At 36.8% G+C, this 17,505-nt stretch overlaps 1 protein-coding gene across 4 annotated transcripts in view; it reads left to right on the top strand.

Moving 5' to 3' along the window:
* Nucleotides 1-17,505, top strand: part of Parp4 (poly(ADP-ribose) polymerase family member 4) — a 92,993-nt gene that overhangs the window by 22,921 nt on the left and 52,567 nt on the right. For all 4 annotated transcript variants that reach the window (XR_011707356.1, XM_027941540.2, XM_071611367.1 and 1 more), the window contains exons 11-17: nucleotides 2,650-2,787; nucleotides 5,036-5,131; nucleotides 7,912-8,095; nucleotides 8,423-8,579; nucleotides 10,018-10,142; nucleotides 11,297-11,428; nucleotides 13,195-13,281. Coding sequence is in view for 3 of the 4 variants with exons in the window: in XM_027941540.2 (XP_027797341.2) it covers nucleotides 2,650-2,787; nucleotides 5,036-5,131; nucleotides 7,912-8,095; nucleotides 8,423-8,579; nucleotides 10,018-10,142; nucleotides 11,297-11,428; nucleotides 13,195-13,281 (919 nt within the window). In the remaining variant the exon portion in view is untranslated. The remainder of the gene's footprint in view (nucleotides 1-2,649; nucleotides 2,788-5,035; nucleotides 5,132-7,911; nucleotides 8,096-8,422; nucleotides 8,580-10,017; nucleotides 10,143-11,296; nucleotides 11,429-13,194; nucleotides 13,282-17,505) is intronic.

Genomic DNA, 17,505 nt, shown 5'->3' with positions numbered 1-17,505 from the left:
TATTACTTCCATTTACATCCTCCTGACTGTGCATGCCCATAGTCTCAAGCTGATGTGCATTCTATAATAACAATAAACATGATGGGTCAGCTGCTCAGATAAGCCTTCAGTGAATGTTGCAACCTCTGAGAATTCTATTGGTTGAGAATATGGGCCCAGCGTCATGGTCCAGAAACTCATTTAGTTGATTGTTCTAGAGGAAGGGACTGACTCTTCTTGACCTGGTCCTTCTTTCCCCTTGCAGCATTTATGATATCTCAGATCTCATAATCATAAGCCAGTTTTACCCTCTATCAGCCATGCACACCCCTTGGATCCAATGGTGGTGTGATGTAGCTATATGTATCAGCTTACAAGAACCACTGTCAAATTAAAAATTTGAAATTTTTGAATTGTTTGTTATTGTTGTTAATCCATTAGTAGTTTAAAATTGACCATGGTGAGAGGATTTGCACCATGGAAATCAGCAAATGCTACAAATTGGGATTCCACAGGGATTTTGTTGTAATTGTTTTGAGAGCTAATTTTCTACCACCCCATAGAACTGGTCCTGGCCACTCCTCCATTGTGGACTTCTTCATATTGATTTTCTCTAGTAATTTTCTTTGCTAAAAGATTAGAAACCACGTAAAACTATGAAGAAAGTTAAAAATCACCAAAAACCTCATCATCCAGAGATAATTCAGGGATAATATAACTATCAACATTTTGGTATAGAACATTTTGTAGATTGAATTATTTTTTCTTCTTTTCACCTAGTGGTGCTGGTAAGTCAACTCTCTGATATTAATGTCCTGATTGATAACATTTGCTGAGTTCTGTGGTATACATAGCCAATGTCCAGGTAACAATGTCAATGAACATGAGGTTGGGACAAAGTGTACAATAAAGTCTTGTACCCTTCCATAGCCCACACCACAATTCCCCATCAGTACCCCCCAGTCTCTTTCTGTGCCTCCCCATCTTAGTTGCCTACTGTGTTAGTCAGCTTTTCATCACAGTTTATTTTGAGCTCACAGTTTCAGAGGTTTCAGTCCATGGTTGCCAACTCCATTGCTTTGGGTCCAAGATAAGGCAGAGCATTATGACGGAAAAGCATAGCAGAAGAAAGCAGCTCAGAAAATGACAAGGAAGCAGAAACAGAGAGAACATGCAAGGCACAAAGGAAATATATACTTCAAAGGCATGCCCCCAGTGACATTCTTCCTCTGTCATGCCCTGTCTGCCTACTTTATCACCCAGTTAGTCCAGCAAATTATTAATCCATTAAATGAATTAATTCACTGATTAGTTTACAACTCTTATTATCTAATCATTATACCTCTCAACATTCCTATATTGACTCAGGATGTTTGGTGGACACCTCATATCCAAACCATAACACACACCAGGATCCATTGCAGACTCACCTTGTCCCTCATTTCCATATCATCACATTCTCTCCATTCTGTCTCCAAAGTATCTTTTATCCATTAGCTTGTTTTCATTTACTCTGTACCATCTTTGGTCTAGATCACATTATACTATCCACTCTGTTGCCACACCCTTCCAGATGTTATTTTTCACTTTTTTTTTTTTTTTGTACCAGGGATTGAACCCAGGGGCACTTAATCACTGAGTCAACATCCCCAGCCCTTTATTTTATTTTATTTTTTATTTTGAGACAGAGTCTTGCTAAATTGCTTAGGGCCTCACTAAATTGCTGAGGCTTACTTTGAACTTGCAATCCTCCTGCCTCAGCCTCCCACATCTCTAATATTACAGGTGTGCAGCACCACACCTGTCTTCTATTCTTTTCCACTCTTAACCCATCCACCCATTTTCCTATAACAACCCAGTTAGATCTTAAAATACACATTGTATTATGCCATATTCCAATAAATGTCATCTCCAATGGGTAACTTTTCTAATTATTCTTTCTCTAAATCTGGTTGCTTTCTTTAGTCTCTTGTTAAATAAGGTATTTGGTAACACTTAATCTTTGTCTCTCTAATTAAAATGTAAACTCTATGAAGCCAGAGACTATATTATCTTATTTTCAATACCTGGAAGAATATTATACTTTCTTTTAGGCATTGGAAATAATATTCATCACAGATTATGCTTATTAAATGAGTGAATGTTTTCATAGAAAACAGATTACATGGGTTCATTCATTCATGTATTCATGTACATATACACCTATGTATATGTATATGAATGAAACTATGTATACTGTATATTGTATAATTGACAAAATTTGGGATCATACTGTCATAAAGTTTTGTGATCTACTTTATTATAGGGACATTTTTCTAGCTGCTACACGTCCTTGTTGCTGATAGTTTTGGGAACTTTCCCAGGACCCAGTCATTTCTTTTTCTGGCTAGAATCTGACATGGCTCAATAAACCCTTTTATTTTGGAAGAAAAATATGTATTTTACTGTAAACTTTGTAAGATATTGTTGTCTATTTTCTAAGAATGTGATTTTATAATGGCTGCATAGTATTTCCAAAATATGTTGTGTTGTGATTCATTAAATCAGTTCCCTGACAATGGATATTTGAGTTGTTTCAGGATTTCTTCAGTTAATAATGATTTTTTTTGTGTTTTGCTTTTTTTTTTTTACAATTGTGTAATCTCAAGGTTTTTCTTTTAATTCTTACAGTAAAAGTTCAGTAGATATCTTGCAGATATTTAGAGTTGGCAGAGTGAATGAAGCTACAGAATTTTTGAGCAAACTTGGCAACGTGAGGTCCTTGTTGCATGGATCTCCTGTACAAAACATTGTAGGAATCTTGTCCAGGTAAGGGTACACCATCTTCATTTTACGAAAATTTCAGACTGACAAATGTGAAGTGTTTTACTTCCTTTCCTACTGTTTTTCTAGCTATATGGGTCTTTGATTCCCAGCACCAACAAAATAAATAAACTATGTGGATCTTTAAAGTTAAAAGCATGGCCAGGTGCAGTGGTACACTCCTGTAATCCTAGTGGCTTGGAGGCAGAGGCAGGAAGATCACAAGTTCAAAGCCAGTCTCAGCAAGTTAGTGAGATGCTAAGCAATTCTGAGACCCTGTCTCTAATAAAATACAAAATAGGACCAGGGATGTGGCTCAGTGGTCAAGTGCCCCTGAGTTCAATCCCTGGTACCCAAATAAGTAAATAAATAAATAATAAAATTCATTGAATCAGTTTCTTGACAATGGACATTTGAGTTATTTCAGGATTTCTTCAGTTAATAATGATTTTTTTTGTTTTGTTTTGCTTTGTTTTAAAATACAATTTTGTAATCTCAAGGTTTTTCTTTTAATTCTTACAGTAAAAGTTCAGTAGATATCTTGCAGATATTTAGAGTTGGCAGAGTAAATAAATAAATAAAGTTAAAAACAGCAAACTTACTATATTCTAGAGAAAATTAAACACTTAATAATTAAGTATGTAATTTAAATTATGTATTTAAAAAATGTGTTAGAAAGGTATGTGTTGCTCCCTCAAGATCATCTCATATGAATAAAAATAATTCTATATCCCCTAACTTTTCCATGTGTATCAAGTCTCAGTATAGCCCAATATTTAAAAAAAGAAGAAGGTCTAGAAATTAGAGTGCCGAGATAGTGTGAGTTACTGATCCAAAGCATAACTCTAATTTTCTATTTTCTTTGAATAACCACTTAGTATTAGGGCTGAAACTGAAGTTATAGGGGCAAGGAGAATTATGAGTACATTTAGATCTTTTAATTAAGTACTTAAGAAGAAACTTAAGGACTACGGATGTAACTCAGAGATAGAGTACTTGCCTAGCATATATAAGGCCCCCCCCAAAAAAAACTAAATAAAAAAATGGAAGAATTTTTTTAAAAAAAATAATCTTTGTACATCTAGTAATATATGACAGCAAATTCCACCATTATGTACAGTTATAATGTGCCAGTTAAAAATATGGGAAAAAATCATCTCTGAAATGGCCTTTCTATACAGGACCCAAAACCAAAAGCCATTTTATAAAATTAATTCAATTTCCTAGTATAAAGTTCAATAGATGTATATATAATGAAAGACAGAAGTCTTCCTTTACCTTCCTTTGTAGAGATTACTATGGTTTAACTTTCATTACAGAGGAAAGAGGCAGTTGGCACTTTACACTGGAGCCTCACCTGGAGGAAGCAGGAGCTGTAGCTAGCAGCCCAGCACTGATCAAGATGGTGATGAGAAACCAGCCATAGCTTGTGACAGTTTAATGGCATGGGGAACTCCTCTGGGGAATTACAGTCACCCCTTTTTATCCTCAGGAAATTACTTCTAGGACCCTTTTAGATACCAAAATCTTAGGATGCTAAAGGTCCTGTATAAAATGACATATTTGTGTAGCACCTATGTAACTCCTCCTATATACTTTAAATCATTTCCAGATGACATGTCAAACATAATATAAGTGTTATGTTTTAAAAATATTTTTTAGTTGTAGATGGACTTATGTGGTGCTGAGGATTGAACCCAGTGCTTCACACCTGCAAGGCAAGCACTCTACTACTGAGCTTCAGCCAGAGCCCTATAAATGTTATATTAATTGTTGTACTGGCCAGGCACAGTGGTACATGTCTATAATCCCAGCAACTCGGGAGGCTAAGGCAGGAGAATCATGAGTTCAAAGCTAGCCTCAGCAAAAGTGAGGCACTAAGCAACTTAGTGAGACCCTGTCTCTAAATAAAATACAAAATAGGTCTGGGAATATGGCTTAATGGTCGAGTTCCCCCAAGTTCAATCCCCAGTACCAATAAATAAATAAATAAATGGTCATTGTACTATATTGTTTAAGGAATAATGACAAGAAGAAAAGCCTGCTCATGTTCAGTCAAATTAAATTATATATTTTTCAGAATATTTTCAATCTGTGGCTGGTTGATCTGTCGATATGAAAAGCAAACTATACTTTTCCATTTTTAAAAAATGCATGTCATGTTTTTTAATTAGCACCTATCTCTGCTGAATTGATGAAGCTATAATAAAATATTTTTTTCTAGTAAGTCATTATAATGAGCTTTCCTTTTCAGAGGGTTACTTTTACCCAAAGTAGTTGAAGATCATGGCGTGCAAAGAACAGACATTGGAAATCTTGGCAGTGGGATTTATTTCAGTGATTCTCTCAGGTTAGTATGTTCTATCCTGAATCGTGTAACTCACTCTCATCCCCCAGGAATCTTTTCACCCACAAAACCAAGCATTGAAAACAATCAGTTTTTTCAGTGTAATGTAGAAGCAGGGTTTTTATGATAAATGTTTGAGGAAATTATATCTGAAATAATCTTAGATATTTTTACTCTCCAAAGAGCTTTTACATATATTTTCTCACTGAATCCTCACAATAGTGCCTTGGAATAACTCTTCTTATTATCCTGAAACAGATGAGGACACATAGGAGATCTTGCCACAGGACATGCAGCTAAAATAGGATGCAGGCAGGACACTGTTAGGTCGATGGTGACTTGGTGGTGACTTAGTGGCGACTTAGAACAAAGCAGCCCGCGCAGGAAAGGAACATCAATCAGGTGCCAGCGGAAATGCCTGTCAATCAGCTAGATCTCCTGACTAACGCCTGTCAATCAGCATGACCCCCTGGCCAATCCTGGAGTTCAGCCAACTCCCCTGACCAACTCCAACGGGACAAGGGACCCTAAAAACACCTTTTCCTGTCCCAAGCCCTTCCCTTCCTGCCATGAGCCCCATGAAAGTCCAGTCTGGTCGAGCTTCCACTTGGTTTCTCCTCAGACCCTTCTCCTGTCCATTCTGTGGGTCTGATCGAGTTCTGCCCAGGAGTGATATCTCAATGAAGCCTCGTTCAGAGGCCCTTTTAAATCTGCCTCCTTTGGTCGCTGCCCGCCTCGCCTGATCTGACAGACACTTCCTTTCTAGTCTCTTTCCCTAGAGCAGGCAATCTTTACATCTGCAGCTCCTGACCTCCTCTCATTCTTAAGCTGAGCAATCACTATATGGAGCTTCTCAATATTATTCTTTAAACATTTATATTATAAATTTGCATATATACAGTATTACAAAGTAATATTTTTTAGATGTTACCATGTTTTTCTGGGCATTTCATTGATTTAACAAAATTGAAGTCCTCAGTGACTTTCAGTAGAATGGCTTCAGTGAGGAAGTCTAAATAAAGAAGTCTGTCTAATACTCTTATCCTCCTGCCTTAGACATGTAATGATTTGTGGGTATATGTGTTCTTTCTCCGTTTAAAAAGAATTATTTTGAATAGAACAAATTGCAGTGGGTAGAGGAATGGTCAGTTGATAGGTGAAAACAGATGGCCATTGGACTCATCTGTCAAGAAGGTGGTGAGAAGGAAGGAGATAGAGAGTGAGAAATCAAAGCAAAGGTCAGGTTTGATGGGCATGTTTGTAAATTACAAGGAAAAGTGCCCACAGAAGTGGAGAAGTTCATAGGAAGAGTGGGGAAAATCGTTTTTTGTTTTTTAGTACAAGTCTTAGGAAGTAGAACAAAGAAGAGTCCTCCAACAATACTGACAGTTTGGTCTTGCTCTTTTTTTAAAAAAAAAGTTGTGTCCTGTTCTGTTGGAATGGTTCAACATTGCTGAATCTAAAATCTGAAATGCTCCAAAAAGCAAAGTTTTTTGAGAATCAACATGATGCCACAAATAAAAAATTCTATACCTTATGTCATGTGATGAGTCAAAATGTTAGAGCACTAAAAATACATAAAATCACCTGTAATCCCAGCAGCTTGGGAAGTTGAGGAAGAAGAATCAAAGGTTCGAGGCTAGCCTCAGCAATTTAATAAGACCTTGCCTCAAAGTAAAAAATAACAAGGCTGGGAGTGTAGCTCAGTGGCACAGCACCTGGATTCAATCCCTAGTATCCCCCCAAAATGGTGTGTCCTGAAGTTTTATTGCCCCCAAATACATCGTAGTCTGTATTTCTAATAGTAAGCCTTATTTTATTAATTCCCAAAGAAAGGGAAACAGAATCAATCTCTCTTTTGGGTGTCTTTTGAAATTTTTATGTCTCATTTATTCAGAGGCATTCTGAGAATACAAGAAGGCATTGGAAGGATACAATGCCTGTCTTTCCCTTTGACCAGTTCTTATTCACTTGGTATTTAATGTTCTTTCTGAGTTTTAGTGTGGATAATTCAATCTAATCTTTCCTAATTAATAAGGTGAAGTTTTTTCTTCTTATTCACCAGTCTGGCATTTACTATAGTAGAATGTGTATATTTTGTGGCTAACAAAGATTTGGAGGAACAATAAAATTCATTCTCTCACTTGGAACAAAGTACTTTGAGCACTACATGGCACAACTAAGGAATCTTTGAAGAGATAGCAGTAAAATTTGGAGTAGTCTATCAGGAAAGTTTTTTCAACAACACAGGTTGAATATTACTTATTGGAGATGCTTGGGACCAGAAGTGTTTTTTTCTTAATATATATATTTTTTTTAGTTTTTGATGGACCTTTATTTTATTTATTTATTTTTATGTGGGGCTGAGGCTCGAATCCAAGTGGGCAAGTGCTCCACCATTGAGCTACAACTCCAGCCCCAGAAGTGTTTTGAATTTTTTTTTCTGATTTGGGGATATGTGCACATTTATAATGAGATGTCTTAGAAATGGTACCCAAGTCTAAACATGGAATACATATGTGTATCTTGTACACATAACCCAAAGGTAATTCTATGTATTTTTAGTGCTCTAACATTTTGACTCATCACATGACATAAGGTATAGAATTTTCTATTTGTGGCATCATGTTAATTCTCAGAAAGCTTTGATTTTTAGAGCATTTCAGATTTTAGATTCATGTTTTTGGATTAGGAATGCCCAACCTCTATTTTCTGTTTATGCAAAGTGTTGTTGATATTTAGCTCTAAATTATAAATATGTGCTTATTTCCTTTTACATGCAGCACAAGCATAAAATACTCACACCCAGGAGAGATAGATGGCTCCAGACTCCTGGTCATCTGTGATGTAGCCCTTGGAAAATGTATGGACTTATTGAAGAAGGACTTTTCCTTAACAGAAGCACCACCTGGCTATGACAGTGTGCATGGAGTTTCAGACACAGCCTCTATCCCCACAGATTTTAAGGTATTTTTATTCAATAAACAGGCAGGGTTGGAGGTATAGCTCACTTGTATAGTACTGGTCTAATGTGTGAGGCCCTGGGTTCAATCCCCAGCCCAGCAAAAAATAAACACAAAGCCCCAAAACAATCAAAGAAAAGCTTGAGTGCCAATCTATAGCCTTATTACCTTTGCTCCTATTTTTATTAAATATGCTTTCATTTAAATAATTATTGTTTACTACCTGGATTCCATATTTTCTAATTAGCAAATGTGAAATTCTACTTTTATGAGAACATCTGCCTATCAATTGCTTTTGTTTTTATCACCCATTAATTTCTTTTTACTCTAGGATGATGAATTTGTTATATATAAAACCAATCAGGTTAGAATGAAATATATTGTTAAATTTTGCATGCCTGGAGATCAAATAAAGGACTTTCATCCTTGTCAAAATACTGAATTAGAGGATTACAGACCCAAATTTTTAAATTTTTCAAAGGTTGAAGGTAAGACAATTTTCTTGAATGCTGTTTTATGTGATAATATTTATAGAACTAAAACATTATGATTATGATTATGATTATGATTATTATTGGGATTGAACCCAACGGTGCTTAACCACTGAACCACATCCCCAGACCTTTTTATTTTTTATTTTGAGACAGGGTCTCACTAAGTTGCTTAGAACCTCACTAAGTTGCCAAGGCTACCTACATACTTGACTTTATATCCTCTTGTCCCAACCCCCCGAGTTGTTGGGATACAGGCTTGCACCACCACACCCAGATTGATTGATTGATTGATTGATTGATTTTTGAGGCACTAGTGATTGAACCCAGTGATGTTCTATCTCTGAACTACATATCTAGTCCTTTTTATTTTTTATTTTGAGACAGGGTCTCACTAAGTTGCCAAGGTTGGCCCCGAACTTGGGGATCTTCCTGACTCAGCCTTCCTAGTCTCTGGAGTTATAGGCATACACCACTGAGCCTGGCAGGATGTGAGATTTTTTCAATATGCTGTAGTAGGAGTTTGATTTAGCCTTCCTTGGGTTGAAAATAGTTTCATATTGCTCCAAAAATGCTTTTATGGAACAGTTAATAATATTGCCTGACCAATTCACCATGACAACCAGGGAATGCAGATATCAAGATTCGTGTTTCAGCTGTGTTTATTGAGATGTTTAAAGACTTCTGGGTACATGTATGCTGATATATAAATCTTTCAAATAATAGCATAATTCTAGATTTTCAGTATGATGCCTCAAACACTCTAGTTTAGAAAGGGAAAGTGGGGGCAGGGTGGGTATTAACAACACTTGCCTTTCACATGTGAGGCCCTGGGTTTGATTCTGCAACAGTACAAAATAAATAAATAAAGTTTAAAAAATAAAATAAAAAGTCAGAAGTATCTTTGAGAATGTTCCCCCCATTTTTCTTTTCTTGGGCTTACTTACTTTTAGAATTGGCTGTTGAAAATCATAAAATGCTATTTGTCCATTTTTCCTAAACTATAATGTCTGAATGGATGGAGTAAAGAATAAAGATCAGGGTAACAAAAATAAACAGTGTGGGCTGGTGTTGTGGCTCAGTGGTAGAGCATTTGCCTAGCATGTGTGAGGCACTGGGTTAGATTCTCAGCATCGCATATAAATAAATTAAATAATAAAATAAAGGTCCATCAACAACTAAAAAAAATTTGTTTTAAATAAACTGTGCAAGGATGGTCTTAAGAGCTAGCATTGGCCAGCTGTGGTGGCACACACCTGTAATCCCAGCAACTTGGGAGGCTGAGGAAGAAAGATTGCAAGTTCAAAGCTAGCCTCAGCAATTTAGCAAGACCCTGTATCAAAATAAAATAGAAAAAGGACTGACGATGAGGTTCAAATGTAGATCCCCAGTACTGAAAAAAAAAAAGGCCAACATTTACATTTTTAATATATAGATTACCAGTTACCAGACACCAAACCGTCCAGCAATGTCAAGGCCGGCCTTCAGGATATCTCTGGGAATTTGATTCCTCTTGAGGATGTTCACATCAAGGGGAGAATAATGGACTTTGTAGCCCAGGTATGTTATCTGTGGTTTTGTGATAGCTAAATGGATACAAATCATAAATGAGTATTTGACTGCAATTGTATGAACTAAACAAAATATGTCTGTTACATTGCTTGTTTAGGGAATAATGACAGGGAAAAAATAGTCCATAAGTGTATAGATAATTTTTTTCCAAATATTTTTGATCCACATTTGGTTAAATCATGGATATAGAAACCATGATACAGAGGGCCAATTACATATCATTTCTAACACTGAATATATTTTCTATTTAAGATATTTTCAGGGGCTGGGGTTATGGATCAGTGGTAGAGTGCTTGCCTGGCATGTGTGAGGTTTGATCCTCAGTACCACATATAAATAAATCAAATAAAGTATTGTCACCATCTAAAAAAATTTTTTAAAAAAGATATTTTTAGGGCTGAGGTTGTAGCTCAGTGGTAGAGCGCTTGCCTTGCACACTTGAGGCCCTGGATTCAATCTTCAGCACCACATTAAAAAATAAATAAATAAAAATAAAGATATTGTGTTCATCTACAACTATATATATATATATATATATATATATATATATATATAAAAGATATTTTCAGTTATAAAAGATATTTTCAGTTTACCTTGGGTCTTTTGGTCCCATTTTTTTAAATATTTTTTTTAGTTATATATGGACACAATATCTTTGTTTATTTTTATGTGATGCAGAGGATCAAATCCAGTGCCTCACAAGTATAAGGCAAGTGCCCTGCCACTGAGCCACAACCCTAGCCCTCATGGTCCCATCTTAAGACCAGGAACATGTGTATTCTATAAGTTTCTAGCCCATGTGACACTTAGAAGGCATCATAATCTACAACATGAAAGGGACTTTTTCCCCAGCCATCTTAATAAGAAATATATTGCCTCTGCTAAGTAAGTATTTCTATGACTTCAGATGATTTCTACTACAGTCAGGTATATAAGAACTAATTAAATATATGCATTTTTATCATGAGGCATGGTAATGGTAGAACTCACTAACTCTGGAAACCAGGGTTGTGATTTGAAGGACAAGATCAAAATTCAAGAAATCTAAAATGAATATGCATAATTATTTTCATTATTTGTTGTTCCTGCAAATATTGTTCCATGTAGTTTAATCAAATATACTGATTTTTCTTTTTCTTCAGGTCATTGTTTTTCAGACATACACAAATCAAAGTCATGTGCCCATTGAAGCAAAATATGTCTTTCCTCTGGATGATAAGGCAGCTGTATGTGGCTTTGAAGCATTTATCAATGGGAAGCACATAGTGGGCGAGGTAAGAGAAGAAAATGCATTGGGACTACTCTTTGCTTTCAAAGTCAGTTACCCAGATCTGCACTGGATCCCTGTGGCTGTAAGGTTGAGCCTTTTCAAAAACCAGAAATATTCTTTGAAAAACTAACTCACTCATACGATTAGCCTCCATTTGAATATCCCTCCCTGATGAACTGACTTCTACCTGTCCAGACTTAATAACCATAGTCTTGCAAATTCTTTGCTCATGCAATTTTTCAAGTCATATCTGAAAATGACAAAGCCCTCATATGTTTTCACAAAAACTAGTCCTCTGTGCCCTGCTAGGAAAGTCAAGCTAAAGTGAAGGCTGTTGTAACTTTCAAGAAAAATTATACTCACAGAAACAGTTGGGGTTGTAGCCAGGTGTGGTAGCATATGCATGTAATCCCAGTAACTTTAGAAACTAAGGAAGGAGGATTCCAAGTTTGAGGCCAACCTTGTCAACTTAGTGCAAACCTGTCTCAAAATAAAAAATATAAAAGACAGAGGATGTGACTCAGTGTTACAGATTGTTTTGGTTCAGTCCCCAGTACCAAAAAAGAAAGAAAAGAAATTATAGTTAATAGTTGCTGGAGATGTAGTTCAGTGAAAGAGTGCTTACCTATCATATGTGAAGCCCTAGATTCAATCCCTAGCACTTAAAAAAAAATTAAAAAGAGGGGGAAATAAGAGCTGATTCATTCTATGTCTATTCTAAGGACAAGCCCAAAGTTGTAATTATAACCCACAATTGTTAAGTTTAATGTAAACTTTCCCAGGCACAGTGGCACATACCACATTGAAAGTTCAAAGCTAGCCTCAGCAACTTAGCCAGGCCGTATGCAACTTAGTGAGACCCTGTCTCAAAAAAAAAAAAAAAAAAGTGTTATATTTTGTCACATGCTTTTTCTGCATCAATTGAGATGATCATGTGAGGTTTTCTTCATTTTCTTCATTCTATTAACATGGAATACTGCATTGATTTTGAGTTTTCATATGTTGAACCATTCTTATATTCCAGGAACCAATCCTTTTTTTAATATTTATTTTTCAGTTATAGGTGGACACATATCTTTATTTTATTTTTATGTGGTGCTGAGGATCGAACCCAGTGCCTCATGTGTGCTCTACCTCGCTCTACCAGGCAAGCGCTCTACCTCGCTCTACCAGGCAAGCGCTCTACCTCTGAGCCACAATCCCAACCCCTCTGACTTAAAATTTTTTAAAAATATTTATTTTTTAGTTGTAGTTGGACACAATACCTTTATTTTATTTATTTATTTTTATGTGGTGCTGAGGATCAAACCCAGGGCCTCGCATGTAATAGGCGAGCGCTGTACCACTGAGCCACAACCACAGCCCTCTGTCTCAAAATTTAAAAGAATTAATAAAAAGGGCTGGAGATGTGGCTCAGAGGTTAAGCACCCACTGGTTAAGCACTGGATTCAGTCTCTGGTACCAGAAACAATAAACAAACAAACTTTTTCTTTTGTTCAATATAAAGTTCTAAACAAACTTTTATTTTCAACCATTGTCTCTGAAACATTTTGGTCCCAACTTAAAAAAGAATTCTCTTTGGTGGCCTTTTCCAGTTTAAATTTTTATCTGACAAGTACATTTCAATGATTGCTTTATGTAAGTTTTCATTCATCTTAGACTCTTATTTTTTGTCTTTGTTCAGATTTTAATACATTAATAATAATTTTCCTTATTAAAGTCTAAAGTCACTCTTCCTATAATGGGTGATTTAAAAATTATCTTTTCCAGATTAAAGAGAAGGAAGAAGCCCAGCAAGAATACCGGGAAGCTGTCAGCCAAGGCCATGGTGCTTACCTGATGGATCAGGATGCTCCGGTATGGCTTGATAGTCAGAATATTTATGGGAAAGGATTTGAAATATGAAATTCATAGTAGAAGCCAAGACAATTGTTGGGAGTAGTGATGTATGCCTGTAATCCCAGCTACTCTGGAGGCTGAGGCAGGAGGGTCACAGGTTGAAGGACGGGCCTAGGAAATTTAGTGAGACCCTGTCTCAAAATAAAATTTTGAAAAGATCTGGAAGGTGTAGCTCAGTAGTAGAGTACTTGCATAACATGCCCAAGGCCTTGGGTGGAATCCCCAGTACCACATGCGCGTGTGCACACACACACAGATAATTTGCATTATTCTAGGTTTGTAAGATCCTTTTGTAAGTAAAAGTGGCCAAGTCTGTCAGACCCATTTGACTTATTTAAATAAAGAAGGAAATGATGATATTATTTGACAAACAAGAAAAGGTATTGGGAACTGAGTTTCCCAGAATCCATAGCAAAAAGAAAACATTTGGGTAACTTTATATTCACCTTCTGATATAGGAGTGTAATATATTTACATTTTCCCTAGAACTAAGCTCACCTCATAATTTGTCCAGTTTTCACCAAATCATAACCCAGGGAGGCATTTCTGCCTGAGAAGGTCCTGAGAAGGTTCAGCTTCTTTGCTTTCTGATCATTAGCTTTAAACAGGTATGTAATATGGAAAGTCTGGAAGAAGGAACAACTATCATACCTTAAATATAAGATGTTTTAAATGTGCCTTTAGCAGGTGCTAGATGCCGATAGTCAATGTTTAACCTGCATCTTCAGGGTTCGTGTTTTAGCAATTTGTGCAGATAAGGCCATAAGCTTCAGATACCACTGCTGAGCATGATACGTTGCCTTAAGATTGTAAAAATTTGGGGCTGGGTCTTTAGCTCAGTGGTAAAGCACATATGTGAGGCACTGGGTTCGATCCTCAGCACCACATAAAAATAAATATACTGTGTGTTCATCTACAACTAAAAATATATATATATTTTTTCAAATTATAAAACTTCAATGTTTGGTAAGGGGAATGGCATATTAAAGATTCGTATGGGTTTTAAGAGTAAATTACTTTTGATATGTAAGATATCCATTTGCAGGACATGAATAAGCAATAAAGAAATAATTACTAAACAACTAATAATGCTGGCCTATAATTTAAGAGACTCCCAGTAATAGTGTGGGTTCTCAATCATAAATGTATGGTCAACATATTTCCTCCTTGATGCTAAGAAATTTGCTGGGGAATGTGAGGTTCAATCCTCAGCACCACATAAAAATAAGTAAATAAAATAAAGATAAAAATATATTTTTAAAAAAAAGGAAGAAGAAGATAAAACATATTACCTATAGGTAGAGTTTGGTCAGAAATGTTGTTAACCTGAACCTTCTGGATTTCATCCTTCTGATCTCCCAAATTATATTTTGATATCTATAATGGTCTCGTACTATATGATATTAATAATAAAGTTTATTTATTTAAGTATTATATATTTATTATATATTAATAATGTTTATATTATATAAATTCATTTTGTATATGTTAATCTGATAGTTGAGAATTTATATATAAAACATATAGCATATATGCACATGCACATTATATATAATATGTTTAATATAGTAATATATATTATAGTTATATATAATTACTATATTATGTATTACTATATAATGGTCCCAAAGATTTTACACACACACACACACACACACAAATACACAAAATGGTGCAAAAGAAATATGTATTCAGTTGAAACTGTACTTTGGAACTTGAATTTTGTTCTTTCCCAGGTTAGTGCTATGCAGTGCCATACTCTGCCCATTCTTCCACCTTGGAAGCCACAAATTCTGCTTTGTATCTATTGAGAGCTGTTTGAGGAATAGTTTCCTGCCTTTCCTCTAGTTGTAGCAAACCCCTGCTTTGTTTTGGTGTGGGGTTCTGGGCCTAGGAAGGTTTCATCCCCTCCTCCATGGGAGATAGCTTTTGCTTCTGTTTCTTTAAAGCAACAGAGATTCACCTGGTTGCTGGAAGTAAAAAGGAAGATTTCTTTTTCTTATATTGCTTCTGCTCCTTCCCCAGCAGCTTCAGGCTTTTGCTTCAAACAGGGGAAGGATCTAGGAAAGTAGACAGTGTTTCATGCCTGTCCCCAGCAGCAACCAGTCCCTTCTCATACTTGTTTTGCTAAGAGGGTCTTTCCTTGGTCTCTTGGTCTTTCCCAGTCTTTTTAGTAGACCCAGTAGAAGACTGTGGAGAAAAGCTTGTGAAAAAAATACAAGCTCCCCTTGGGGTAGGGGGTCCCAGTCATTCTAAACCCACAAGTAAACTAACCCCCTTTCAGCCTGTAAGAATTCAAATAGTGGGGCTGGGGTTGTGGCTCAGCGGTAGAGCGCTCGCCTCGCACGTGCAGGACCCTGGGTTTGATACTCAGCACCGCATAAAAATAAATAAATAAAAATAAAGGTATTGTATTCAACTACAACTAAAAAATAAATATTAAAAAAAGGAATTCAAATAGTGCCCATGTCCCCTCCATTCATAGAGGGGCTTTTCACTCTTCAGAATTCAGTTTACTCAGTTGATGGTGGGTTCAAGACAATTTATAATTTTGCAGATTATCCGGTGTGTTATAACAGAAATTATGTCATCTTTTATCTACCTTTTATCCTACCTGGAAATGGAACTGCAATCTCACACTATTAAGTGAAAGTCTGCCGCAGCCCGGCTGGCTGGGCAAAATAACCGGGGGGTGACGAATAACTTGTGTACGTTGATACAGCAGGAGTAGGAGCCGTTTATTGCAGGACAGGAGCGGTATTTATACATTCCGCACAGCTTATCTTAATTAGCATAAACTAGATACATCAGTCAACCAATAAGGAATCTCCACACTTAATGGCTTGTTTTTGTTACTTCTCAAACCACACCCTCTGGCATTTTGCCAGGCACCATCTAGACTTGTTTATGAACTTTAACATTCCCCTGGCAAAATGCCAGGTGTTATTTTTGACTTGTTTACAGACTCTAACATTTCCCCCTTTTGTTTAATTTAAATAAGGGCCATAGTGGTTTTTACAGAAACACCATAAATAACCTGATACAAACAGAAAGGGAGGATACAAAATGCCACAATACCAAGCCACTTGATGGCTCCATGCAAGAAGCCCTTGGAAAAATTATATCAGCAATGACACTGTTAGCAAAGATACTGAGTTACAATTTGTTATAGATTACAGTTTGTTGTCTCAGTCCAGGTAAAGTAGTGTCTCAATAGATTAACTCACAGTCCAGGTAAATCACAGTCCAGGTAAGTTCTGCAGGCAGCTAGCTTAAATCACAGTCCAGGTAAGTTCTGCAGGCAGCTAGCTTGATTCGAAGTCTCGTCCATTTCTCAGCCGAAGTCTTGTCCGGTTTTCAGCAACACTGGAAATTCTTCCACCTTAGTCTTTACCGACACTGGGACGAAGGCAGGAACTCCGGATGGCTAAAGAAAATCCTGTAGCATTCAACTAAGAAAACAACCTTCTGAACAATTTAGTACATTATCTCAAGGTTTTTTTTACATTTGAAATAGCATTAATAGTGCTCATTACTCATCAGCTTCCAGGTGTGGGAGAACCATTGTAGTTTAGTTATTGGCATTGAAAATGACCAAACATCAGGGACACCAGTAGCATCTTCTGCTGGCTGTAGAGCCTGGGCAGCCCCAGATGGCCCTGGGGAGTGTCCCGGACTCAAACTGCTACTGGGCACAGGGAGCAAGAGCCTGGGAGACTGTGCCTCCAGGTCAGGTCTAGATTTGGGCTCGCGGCAGTGGAAGAGCCAGCTCCCCGGCCAGGAGGCGGGGAAGGGCCAGTCGATGCCGCCTCTTGGAAAATCCTTGCTGCGCTGTGACCGGCTTGCACACTCAGCAGCCGCCTCTCCGCTTCACGCACCCTCTGGTAACGAAAAGTATTTAGTAATAGCCTTTTGCTGCAACTTTTTTCCTGATAATCCTTCTTCTTCTGAACTTTCTTTTTCTTTCTGACTAGAGTTCCTGGGCTCTTATCAACACATGCCCTAACTATTCTTGGTTCCACTGGGGTGCCTCCTTCCCTTAGTAATTTACTTCTCACCACTTCCATATTTTCATCATAAAGACAATACAACATTTCAAGACAAAACAAGACACAAACATACTGTATCAATCTTCTCCATTTTCTTGAAATGACCATTTTTCCTCTCGCCCTATCTGCCTAG

Source organism: Marmota flaviventris, chromosome 4, assembly GCF_047511675.1.
Source record: "Marmota flaviventris isolate mMarFla1 chromosome 4, mMarFla1.hap1, whole genome shotgun sequence".
NCBI classification, from domain to species: Eukaryota; Metazoa; Chordata; class Mammalia; order Rodentia; family Sciuridae; genus Marmota; species Marmota flaviventris.
This window is presented reverse-complemented; position numbering and strand designations above follow the sequence as displayed.